Source organism: Pieris rapae, chromosome 10 (assembly GCF_905147795.1).
Source record: "Pieris rapae chromosome 10, ilPieRapa1.1, whole genome shotgun sequence".
Classification (NCBI taxonomy): domain Eukaryota; kingdom Metazoa; phylum Arthropoda; class Insecta; order Lepidoptera; family Pieridae; genus Pieris; species Pieris rapae.
Genome location: NC_059518.1, coordinates 8,623,660 through 8,636,775, shown reverse-complemented (window position 1 = coordinate 8,636,775; position 13,116 = coordinate 8,623,660). Strand labels below are relative to the sequence as shown.

The 13,116-nt window shown below is 32.7% G+C and overlaps 1 protein-coding gene across 1 annotated transcript in view; it reads left to right on the top strand.

Annotated features, from left to right (window-relative positions):
• Positions 1–280: 280 nt before the first annotated feature.
• Positions 281–13,116, top strand: part of LOC110994000 — a 42,558-nt gene continuing 29,722 nt past the window's right edge. Inside the window, exons 1-2 of the mRNA XM_022260465.2 lie at positions 281–318; positions 466–638. Coding sequence (XP_022116157.2) covers positions 566–638 — 73 coding nt within the window. The 5' untranslated portion in view covers positions 281–318; positions 466–565. The remainder of the gene's footprint in view (positions 319–465; positions 639–13,116) is intronic.

The window sequence follows — 13,116 nt, the reverse complement described above, 5'->3', positions numbered from 1 at the left end:
ACCGCGCTTTGATATTTTGGGATTTACGTAGGAAAGACAAATTATTATTGGATTGGCATTCCCTAATTGCATCAAAATTATCTCATAAATTCTGATAAAAGGCAAGAAGCTGATAGCAGATGGTAAAAATTTAAATAAAAACTTGTCTTTAAATCTAGCCCTAATTTTAAAATTCTTTAATTCTTACCATTAATTAGTCTACGACTCCATAGGGCTTGTATAAAATCTGCCTGTTTTATGGCGTCATTACTTAGTTTTTCCTAAAATCGAACACAGTTGGCGGGAAGTAATATCTGCGAAGCTACGTACGTAATGGCGGTAAGATTTGCATAGTTTTAGGTATGTCTTATATGAATATATCTCATCGAATTAATAATTGTATTGGTTTAAATTGATCACTTAATCATCTTGGAAAGAACATACACAGAAATGTTTCTGTGGCTTTCACGTTTAAATTGTTTTCAGTTTTCACATGAACACTGACATTTCATTGTGACAAGTGACATTCGAAGTGTAAACATAATGAGTTGGATAAGTTGATATTGGCGGGAAATATTTAAGCAAGATGGTGGCTAAATATAATGGCAAAGTGCTGACCATTGTCTTCAGTACATTACTGCTGGGCCGGGCGATTGCAGGTAAGTGTTTATTACATTATAATCAAACAGAGTAATATTGGTGATTTCCTATTTAACCCAAACTGAATGTTGAACTTAGGATTTCTCATTAACTTAAAAGATTATATAACGCATGAATCTAAGAATAACTGATTGTCTTTTTCGTTTCCGTAAGGGTTTTCTAGTTTTGGTGGTTAAAAAAATGCACGAACATTTTGCGAATAATGCATTCTGACAGTTTTAATAGTAAACCCAATTTTTTTTTACGATAGCGTTTTTAAACAATTTTTCTGTGATTTTGCAAGCATTTTTACGGTGTCTCTAATCTTATTATATTTGCATCCTTAAATATCAAGTAAATAAAAAAGCATAAGCTTCCCTAAAGGACCCTAGGGTTCGCTTTACCTACTACCCAGGCATACGACCCACCAGAGAATAGCTGAGCTCAATTACCTTCTTTGGTTACCTTATACATCTCTGAACTTAAAGAATCTTGTCTTCGGTATTAAAATTTCCATACAGGAACAGCCTGAGTAATAAGCTATAAGTCCTCGCAACCCACCAGTGGCGGAAAACAAATCAAAAATTTCCCCATATATTGACCAGAATCGATCAAAATACTTAAAGCGTTATGTTAAATCCTAATCCTAATATATTTAGAAATATATTGTTCCTAGATACTTTAAATTCTTGAATCGAGTTTCGTCACTGGATTTAGCTTAAGTCCGAGCTGTAGCTTAAAAAACTTTGCTGGAACATCAAAGTAGATTAAAATTCCTTTAAAACAGCTGTTCTGACATTAAAAACTAATATAAGTTATACTTTTCTACTTGGGTGTAATAAGCGAATATTTGTATTGTAAAGACATTTTACAAAAACAAAATAGAACTTAAGAATCTTATAATTCGATTTGTTTAATTGTAAGTTCAATATTTTATATTTGTAAAATCAAGGTACACCTGCGGAAGGGTTCTCGCAAAATAACTGGGAAATAATTACAAAAACAAAAAAATACGAAAAAATTTGCATAATTTACTTTTCTTACTAAATAATTATGTAATCAATAGCATTAAGTACTTTGTTCTTTGCAAGAAATTAATAGGCTTTTTTATTTTATTATTCTTTATTCGTGTAACTAAACACAACAAACAATTAACAGTATTTACAATATTCTTAACCTACACGGTAATAATAAAAAATAAATAAAATTATTAATAAAAAGAAAATTAAACATATTTAAAAAGTTTGGTGCCTGTGGCATATCGAAAATCTTGTATGAATATTATAAAGGGCAGTGCTGGCCTAACGGTGTAAGCGTGTGACTCAAGTTTATCATGGTATTTGTATGGATTTTTTTCTATATACGCAATGAAAAATTACTTCTGAAAGAAAACATTCTGATGAAACTGACATGATCCAAACTCCAAAATTTACAACTATGCCACTCATAAGGATGATCACCCGCTTCTTTAATAAATTTCAATGATAAAAGAAACGAATTGTATTTTGTGTCTAATAAAGTTATTTCTTTCTTTCTTTCGAATGCAAGAGTCAAGGCCCTATAGTGCAGTATGAAATATTTATACAAAAAATAGAACAAAGTATAAATTACTCAATTCTAAATTATAACTTCAAAGATTAATTTGATCATTATAATAAATGTTAAATAGAAAAAATAACGAAGCCATTATTAATAAAATATACTTACCAGAGTTTTTTAAATAATTTTTAAGGAATTTATTTAGTTACTAAATATATGCTGGTAATTTGTGTTATAATTTGAAGGTACATATGACTTTTTGATAGCTAGTAGTTTATTTATGGAAGGTTATATTTTTTCCTCCTATTCATTGTGTAAAAATTTATTTTTATAAAATTTAGGTGGAGTATAAAGGATAATACAGTGCGTGGATGTAATATTATTTATAGCGGGGTCGGAACATATTTCAGCACGGCTAATGCTTGCAGGGCAGATTTAGTGAAGCCTCACCGAATGAATCATTAACGAGCCGAAGGAAACCGGAAGTGGAAGAGGGGGAGGCAACGTAAGCGAACAACTAAAAAGTAATTTGCATCAAGCTATCGTGCGTATAAAGTCAACATTATTGGATTGTACGGTAGAACACGCATACTGTAATTTTAGATAGTCGTTTTCTAAAAGCTGAAAATAAAAGAGAGTCATGATTGTAAATGTTGAAAATTAAATAAAAAGGTACAAAAAATATGCATTTAAAATATAAACATAGTATCAAATGTATATTCGTGTAATTATTGTAAAAAGTGTCGGAATGGAGATCAAAACTTGATATAAAATGGCGCCCATTTTTGCAACATGGCGATTCCAGCGGATAATTTTAAATTGAAAGCAAAATGAAATATCAAACAATGAAACCTATGAATGCTGCTCAAACAATACAATACAAAGATAATAAATATTAGTCTCAAAAGAAATCATATATTTCTTATGGCTACATATAATGTACAGATATCGACTAATTTTAAAAACCCGTAACTGGTAACCCCATGGCAAATGAGAAATGAAGACAGTCAGCAGTATAACATTGTTACAGCATTTTAAGGAGTAATATAATTTACTACTAACCGAGCTAGCAACATTTTTAACGCTCTTATAAATTTGAGTTCCGGGGTCGTAGACGGGTGAAAATTTAAGGTTATATCTAAATGCCAGATCATGAAAAAATACTGTCCTAAAAGTAAAATAAAATTAAGATAGGCAACCTAAACATTGATATACAATTTCACGAAAATCGGTCAAGCCGTTTTGGAACTTGGATTATTTTAACAAAATAATTAACCACTCAAAAATGCGGAAATTATTTACATTTATATCACATACAAAACAATACATACACATAAAAATTGAGCACAACATTAAACAATTATAATATAATAATGTTAATAATTACACAAGTATTTAATATAATATATAGGAATTTCTGCAAGCGTTAAAGGTGCCACAGGGACTGTTCTTTTTAAGTTAGGTTTAACTTTTTCATATTTATTAGTTAAAAAAGGATTATTCTCTTTTGTATGTGTGTCTATGTAAATGTTTCGTTAGAGTGTGTTTTATCTAGTTTAAACGCTAGTGCTCATAGATGTATATTATATATAAGGTTGACCACAATGAATGTTGTAATATGTGTAATGTGGTATTTGTTTTGGGTCAAATAAAGAAACTTTTAGTTTTATTTATTTATTTTATATACTGAAAATTCAATTACTATTTTTTATAGGTACGAAACTAAAAACTACTCGAAATAAACATTTCCTTATTGAGGCAGTATACAGCTCAATATCCTCTCGCAGGTGATCATTAAAGTTTGTTTGGGTTCTCTGGCGCCAGCCTCGATTAGTTCACGAGCCCTCATTTACACAACATTACGTTCAGATTGCAAACTTTATTTTCCCTCAACCTCACCTTGGAATAAGTCGGTTTCGTGAAACATAATTCAAACTTTAACTTGCTAAACATGCGTGACACGGCCTTATTTCCGTTTATTGTTGATAATTAACGAGATTTTAATATTTAGTTGTTTATGCCACGGCATATAATTTGATCAACATTTATTGCATAGAAAACAGAGGCTGTTAACAAGTACATGACGTACTTCTTGAAAACACGCGGTCCATTAAAAATCGGTTAAGTTAAAAAACAATATTTGGCATTAATAATAATGCGATATTTTTAATAAAACTTTTGGTAAGTTTCAAATACAATTTCTTTTAACTGCTCAGCGCAGTGAGCTAGTAGATTCAGCGTGCGACCCTGTAGTCATAGATTCGATCATCGGCTGTTCACCAATGGACATTCTTTCAATGTGCGTACTTAACATTCGCTCGAACGGTGAAGGAAAACATCGCGAGGAAACCAAAAAGAAGACAGCTTGCGTCAGGCACAGGAACTTGATCACCTACTAGCCTATTAGAGTAACAAAAATCATGAAACATATATAGAAATCTGAGGCCAAGACCTAACAATTTTGTAGCGCCACTTTTTTTTACTTTGGCTGCTCATCAAATCTGAAGACATCATTAGACGATCTATAGTACCCAAGGACTTAATTATTTTTAATGTAAGGATATTTTACATAAAAAAACATTCTAATAAAACTGCTTACTACAGTCTCTATTAAGGGAAACCCTCTTTTCTTCTCTTTGAATGGTTTTGTCCTTCGAAATCTTCGTATGCTACCTATAAAAATAAGTTCTTTAAAGGTCTAAGCCTATAGTAATAGTATGTGTATGGTAATGCTAATAAGACGCACCAAAATGTTGATAATTTTTTTTATATAATAGGGGAGCCTGCGGGACGCCTAAAAAGGACAGTCATCACCCAGTTACGTTGCCGGCTTTTGAGTAAGGAGTACGCTCGAATTTTAAACGGTCGCTTCTCTCAGGGATGACTCCCACCGGAAGTCGATTTCACAGTTCGCTAGTTCGCAAAAGAAAATGCCATTATGTTAAGAGAAATTCCGAATTGTTTACCCATGCAACTGTCAAAATAGGTCCTTTGAAAATTTACTTCAGATACAAATCCAACATATATACCTACATGTGCATATAGAGGCCGGTGATACCTGATTGCGGTTCTTTTGAATGTGTCCTTCGGGAACGAAGTGGTATCGACAAACATTTATTTACGTGTTAAGTGTTTGACCTCGTATATATTCATCGTACTGAAAACGAGAAGAGAATAAAACGATAATTGATTTGTACAATTGTGCGTGTATACCTAATTGTAGATGTTTGTAAAAAAAAATATAATGTCGGGGGCAAACGGGTGAGTTGAGTTATAAGTAAATAATAAGTGAAACCAATGACCCTGTCAGAAGGCTTGTATGTGCCAGCCATTCAGAAATTGGTACACTATTATCTTTCAGTCTTATCTTATCTTCTTAGTATCAGTGGAGTTGTTCGGACTAATACCTGCAGCTGAGTTTCAACATTGGACGCCCAGAAAACAAAACACCATCCGTATCACCTCGACGTCCGACGTTCTACCACTGAGCAGTTCTCCATTGAAATCTACCACTTAATCGAAATCCAAATGGAATCAGCTGCCAACCTTGCCATTGAAGCCTTTTAAGAAAGAGCGAACCAATTCTTAAAAGGCTTGCAACGCATTTGCGAACCTTGGCAATGTGTCCATGGGCGGTATTATTTAATGTAAACAAATTTTTGAGCAGGGCAGCTGGTTCCACATAGTCGTGATGCACTAACTATAATTATATCTAAATGTCTTCTTCCTTCAGAGGATGACATAAATAAATTTCAAATATCACCTCTCTTGTTTCGTATATTAAAGTGGTTCATATAACTATAGGTATACACATTACAATTATGAAGATCAATTGTATCCACCGTTTGCCTTGTCGATTATGAATACTAATCACCTATTCCAGAAGCGTCCACTACACATATGTATAGATATACCCGTCCAATCCCATTCATTCCATGTGGGAAAAACATTTTTATTTACACTAATGCATGTCTGTTCGACACAACCTCACTTTTATAATTTCAATCTTTCATGCGTAAAAAGCATTTTTATCCTCATAAATCGAAATAACTAGTACCATTGTAACGACTGCCTTACATTCATACTTCAGATATAAAGTTCATTTCGTTTGAAAAATATTTATAAGTTTTATTTTTAGCTGCAGTGAAGTGGAAAGTTTCAGTTTAACTTCGGAAACCGTAAAACAAGCGAACTCAAAGATTCAATGGAGCGAAACAGCGCGAGTTCGGCGTCTCAAACGATTTCAGCACAGACGCTGCATTACTAACTACTCACTTCTACACAATGCATCCTTTACATTACCTGTAATGAATACAGTAGCGATATTAATTTCTATAATCGTATTGAGCTTCGCTAGCATCGAGAGTGTCCATGGGCGGCGGTAACACTTAAATCAGGTGAGCCTCCTGCCCGTTTGCCCCGTTCTTTAAAAAAAAAATTTTTTTTCGATTGCAGATAATATGGTGAATGAATAGTTCAAGGTTTATTATAATTTACCAGAGATTTAAAAAAAAGACAATACTACCTTTGAAAAAACATATTATCCTATTAATTATTTGAGTGAAATATTATAATTAATTTGATAATCTTAATATATATATTTCTTGTGTTCTCCTAAACGACTGGACCAATTTTGATGAAATTTTTTGTGTGTGTTCGTGGAGATTCGAGAATGGTTTAGATTCACAATTTTGTCCGCTGGACAATGTTTTTTTAATCTTAATATATATATTTCTTGTGTGCGTGTGTATGTGACTGAACTCCTCCTAAACGACTGGACCAATTTTGATGAAATTTTTTGTGTGTGTTCGTGGAGATTCGAGAATGGTTTAGATTCACAATTTTGTCCGCTGGACAATGTTTTTTTAATTAATTAGTAGTTGTTGATTTTGGATTGGATCCGACAGACGGCGCTACCATCGCACTGTCAAATTTTAAATAATATTCGAATTTTAATTTTAGTCTGTCTCGACAGTTAGCGCTGCGTTTAGTTTGTTATCATTGTGTTATTGTAGACCATGTGCTGGATCGTTAGATATTGTCATAACATTTGAATAATAATTTTCATCAAAATGGTCCAGAATGTTTTAGCTTATTAAAAAAAGTTTGAAATTTTCAAATTAAAGACGTATAGACAGGACAACGTCTGTCGGATCCGCTAGTGTAATTATATATTTTAATAATAATGTAGTGATTAAATAAATTTGATGATATGATTGATAATGTAATATATCACTACTATGTAAAGTTCCACTTTTAAATTATGTTACACAAATTTGCACGCCATTATGAGAGACAGATTTTACCACATAACATTTTTGTATCACATTCTTGAAAATAAATTATGATTATTCATTTCACATTAAAATTAGGAAAATGTGCGTGGTGTGACACACAACTAACAAGGAGAGAAACACTGCACACAACAGATAGTTCAGGTCAAAGTAAGCGCACAGTTTTCGTTCCGTTTCAGGGTGGAAGCTTGCGGCAAACGGTTAGTTTCTTAACTTGTCAAAACCTAGTTTAAATTTGCTTCTATTCATAAACTGAACCAGTAATACGGTTGTTTTGAAATAAATAAATCAGTGGCGTTACCTTTTGAAGTCCTCCTCATTTCTTTATCACTTTCGTGATCATATGTTAATCTAATAGGTGAACAGCCTTTTGTGCCTGACGCCCGTCGTCGACTTCTGTTCTAAGGCAAGCAAGGCAAGGTTTCCTCACGATGTTTTCCTTCACTGTTCGAGCGAATGTTAAATGCGCACATCGAAAGTCCATTGGTGCACAGCCGGGGATCGAACCTACGACCTCAAGAATGGGAGTCGCATGCTGAAGGCCATCTTAAATATCACGTACGCTTTATTCAAAATATTTAGTATAATTTATTTAAATGAATTCTATATTAATTCGGTCTCAAAGCGACTAGGTACCGACATAATTGGAGTATTGTCGGACTAATTACTTCATCAGACGTCCAAGAACAACGTCTACAAATTAAGTACTTAATATTTATTGGAATCCAAATGTAACATACATTTAAATGATTAGATTTTTCAACTATTTAATACAAGATTGAAGGATTCTTAATTCACGATTAAAATATATAGAGAGAAGTAAATTACACTAATTTAAAATATTTTTATTACAAAACATAGTTTTGCTCATATGTGAAAGGAATTTACAAAATCCATGTAAAAATATGATTCTTTGTATAAAAAGCTAATTTGGGTTAATGAAAAATTCAGCATTATGCAATGGTAGTATACTTGTGTTTTCTAAATATTGAGAATAGTCGAAAGAAATATTGGAAAACCCTCAAAGTGCTCTGAAGAATGAAAGTTTAGAATTGCTGTCAAAAACCTATTTAAAAAGAAAACAAGACTCCTGCAGCTTTTACGGTTTACACCATGATTAAACGCAGGTATAAATTTACATAATCATCCCAGTATAATTTTTGCCTTTGTAGCTGTAATTAAGAAAAATATCTCGCGAACGTGAGTCAGCGGAACGTTGAGCTTGCATTAATTATCAATTTAATTTCATTGCACGGCAGCTATCACGCTAAATCACGATCGATTTAATCTCTCAGCGCGTACAAGTGTATAGTCTGTACCTATACCTATTTGGTTTTTACTTATCGATACCGGCAGGGTTTGATATGACACATCTAAATTTGTATGATAATGACAGTTGGTGTCGAGAAATTTTCATACGAAATTTAGTTTCCGACTTTCTACAGATAAGACGGGTGGCAAATTCAAATTTAGAATATTCGATTGTTTTATTTTGAAAGATGGTTCGAAAATTTTAATAGTTTCGAAGGTACTACTACCAATTTAATATAAGAGTTGGGAACTATTTCAAATTTAGAAAATAGGTTGTTTTTTTAATACTATTTGACAGTAGTTGCGTTTCACTGGTTTTGTGGCTATGCTTAGTACAATTAAAGATGGCGCGTTATATGTACATAACATAGAATGCAAGATGTGCGCCGATGCAAAGCCGGGTTGCCACTCACAAAACTCAGCAATATTCAGATAGATAAGTCTGTTGAATATTCAAGCGCGAATATTTAAAGAGATGAAAAAGCTTAACAAAAATAAGCCGAAAAGAGAAATAGAAAACTGGTCGAATACTAAAATTGTTGAGCTTTTCAGATATGCTATTTGAACGCTGAATAACAAAATCACTAAACACGTTTTATGCCCCGCCTGTTACTTCGGCCTTATTCGAGTACATTTGACTTTTGTAAAATCTTGATTATCTCTGCCGTCGTCTACATTCACTGTGACTTGCGCACTTGCCTCTTTACTTTATGTCACCCAGGACCATAATATTCTTATCTTGCTTTCCCTTAGAAGGGTTATTGCATACACTAACTAATTAGATATTTCACATTTAATGTCAATTGTAAAACGATTTTTGACCAATATATTGTTAGATTTAAGCAATTCTTTCAATAATCTAGTAAGTATGGATAGAAATGTTTTTCTTAAAAACGCGTTTTTTAATATTGTAGTTAGCAACAAATTATATAACTTTATTCTTCTTAATATTCTCAAAAGTACAATATTTGTTACATAAAATTATAAGTAGTTAAAAACAAATAGGCGAGTACTATACATAAACATGAGACAGACATACCGAAAAACAAGGGACGCAATAAATGTTTTTGTTCAATCCAGCAGAATTGTATAGTCTCTCACAAACCACGATTGGCGAAAACTTCGTAACATCGAATTATGTAAATAATGATTCAATTCGCGTTAGTTAAAGAAGTATTTAAATAAAACATTTGAGTGTTATTCATATAAAACTTCATCAGTCATCCAGTTTGACAAGTATTTGTTTAATATAAGTTGACTACAGATTATGCAAGCAGTACAACAAAAATACAAATTGTGAGAACAAAATTCACAGAGGTATTAGGTACAAATTGTGTTCAATGCCCGTCTGGCAAGCAGTTGGGTGTAAGTGAAACTCAAATGTATTCTACGCCTCGTGTACTTTGTTTCGACGGGAATTTTCAAGGAATACAATTGCATTTGTACTCTTGAGACTTGAATATTCTGTTTAAAAGTAATTTTTTTTTAATACTTTACGGTTAGGTCTGAGCATATAAGCATCTTAACATATTTAAATTAAATAATCACTTGGTGCTTTGACCAAAGTCTTGGCGGCGATTCTTTACCCAAGACGTCCGTCTCCTTCCAGGTCTTCTACCTGCCGCAATAGGGCTTCTAAATTCTTTATTGTTCTGCAAGCATTCTGTCCGTTTGTATTTCGTATGCAGTTTGTTCAAAATATTTTAAGCCTAGAGCTCAAAGGCTTAATTACCAGAGACCATATCCAATAAAATAAAGTTTATTAGAAATGGTTCTGTCGGCGTGCAAGATTTTCCAATGCGGCTTGTGTTATTAACAATTGCAAATTATTATTTTTTTGTTATTTTTTACCTTAATTACATTACTATTTAACTGCGTTAAAGGATCCAGAGTTAGGATAGGAGAGAATTTAGATAATTAGTTTAACAACAATGAAATGTAGTCTTCGCTGTTAAGAAGAATCTATTAGAATTAGGTTTAAAAAATTGATTGAACTTAATTTTGAAGACTTTAGTTACAATATTTTTTTATATTTAAACGTCTTCAGGATTTAGGTATGTAAAGAGCTCGAAACTCCGAGTTATGTGAATTTTAATAAGTTAGTATTTACTTTAATCTAAATTTATATTCAGAACTAGTTAATGTTTGAGAACCAGTCTTAAAATAGGCCTTGAATGACCCAAGAGCTTATCTCAGACCTACCTCGCAAAGCTCACAAATTAGCAACCAAAATCAATGTTGCGACGATTTCGTATTCAGAGAGCGTAGTTGGGCTGGCATCAGAAAGTTAAATTATTGCTAGTGATATTTCGGTGAAAATACACCTTGTCTTATAGCGTTCGTGATGTTAAAAATTGAGTATCTTTAATGTTTCTTGATATAAATTAAACGCTAAATGGAAAAAATATATCTCTTCATATATTTTGTATTATATTTGTGTAGAATTTGAATAATTCACTCAATTATATAATATAACTAGCAGACTCGGCCAAGCGTTGCTGTGGCTAAGGTTTTTGTTACATTACATAGTAGTAAACTATTCAGGGGAAACTGTAGGAGAACTTATGTGAAACGTTGGTACTTTTAACACAGCGCTATCTGTTAGAATTGTATCAAATAATATTTATTTATTTAATAAACAAATAATTTGCAGTAAAATAATATTGTGGCTATAAATGTAGATGTAAGCTATCCTATCTCTTAAGTTGGATCAAACTGCACACGTTGTGCAAATTTAATTTAAAATCGGTTAAATAGTTTAGGAGTCCGTCGCGGACAAACAACGTGACACGTGATTTATATATATATTAAGATTTGGTACATTATACAAAAAATATATTTAAAATCGACAATGGGTCTTTCAAGAAAAGAGCGTACGTAATCTTAAAACGAGACACCTAGCAGTGCGAGCGCCCATGGGCGGCTGTATCACTTAATATGAGGTGAAACTTCAGCTCCTATAACTTAAAAAAAGGGATATCGTCATGTTAATATTATAAAAAGAGCGTATAATCTAATACATTTTTAACATGCATAAGACATATGTAAGCTATAAATCATTCAACCGTGAATCATAGAATGTCTGGCAGAGCTGGCCTGGGTCAGGTTCGAACCTCGACTGTCCACCAATAGACTTTCTATATGCGTATTTAACACTTGTTCGTACGGTGAAGGAAAACATCGATGATGTGATCACCTGCTTGCTTATTAGTGGCTCAGAACTAAAAATGTGGTAGCACCATGGTATGAACATACGCACCATGATTACTTCCAAAAAGTCTGGAAACAGGAATCTAAAACGAAATTATCTATGTAAAGGCAAGCTCAACGGATTTTAAGTAATAACGCCGCTCATGGACTGATATTGCCAGAAAGCAAATGCGTTGCTGGCCTTTTAAGTGTAAAAATATATTAACTATTTCAGGCAAATCTTAAATGCCAAACTTCAATTAAAACTTTTCTCCAAGCTCTCTATATTAATATTATTGCGTTGCGTTTGCTATTTATTAGTTCAAAGAAAACCCATATTCGTCGAGAAAGCCGTCGTTCGATAATTTTCCAATCACGTAAAACCCACGTCGTTTAATGGTATTTTGTCTAAATCAAGATAAAATATTTCCTCTACAAGTTGCTGGGTATGATCGCGTGTTCCCCCCCTGCCCTAACCCCACCCCTTTACGTACGTGTACAAGTTAACACAACTTTATGGCCGCGCAGACTTCTTTTGTTTCCGTCAATAGTGAAGCGAAAGTTTCATGGTTCCAATTTAATACTTATTGCTTATAAAGTTATCGTTTTATGGTACCCAAGTTGTTTAGTAAGTACAAGAAGAGATATTTTTTGATTTTGACATTTTTTTAGGTTCTGTTGTTTTTATTACAATCAATACGATTTAAGATGTAACAAACAAACAAACAAAATATCTTTATTCATCTAGGTAAACAAGTACACTTAAGAACGTCAAAAAATTAAATTAATTTTAAATTTATATTTACTACCAATTCGCAAGTCAAGGGCGTAGAGCGGGCAAGATATACACAACGACATAGATATACATTTGATTAATAATGTACACTTTACCAAACTTTAATTAGTTTTTAATTGGTCCGTAGGGTTCAATTGTATAGGGGATAATTAAAAATTTATGTTGGCACCTGGTATCGATGACCCCAGAGCTGGTGTTTTCCTGGTTCAATGAATAAGCCTCGCAGCAAGGAAATGCTGCCAGCATTAAAGGTACACAGGGTCCAATCGGTTTAATTAAGTTTTAATTGTTTATTATGATTATTATTACTACGGACATAGGTTAAACATATTGCAAATACTGTTTATTTGTGTGCTAGACTTTTAACTA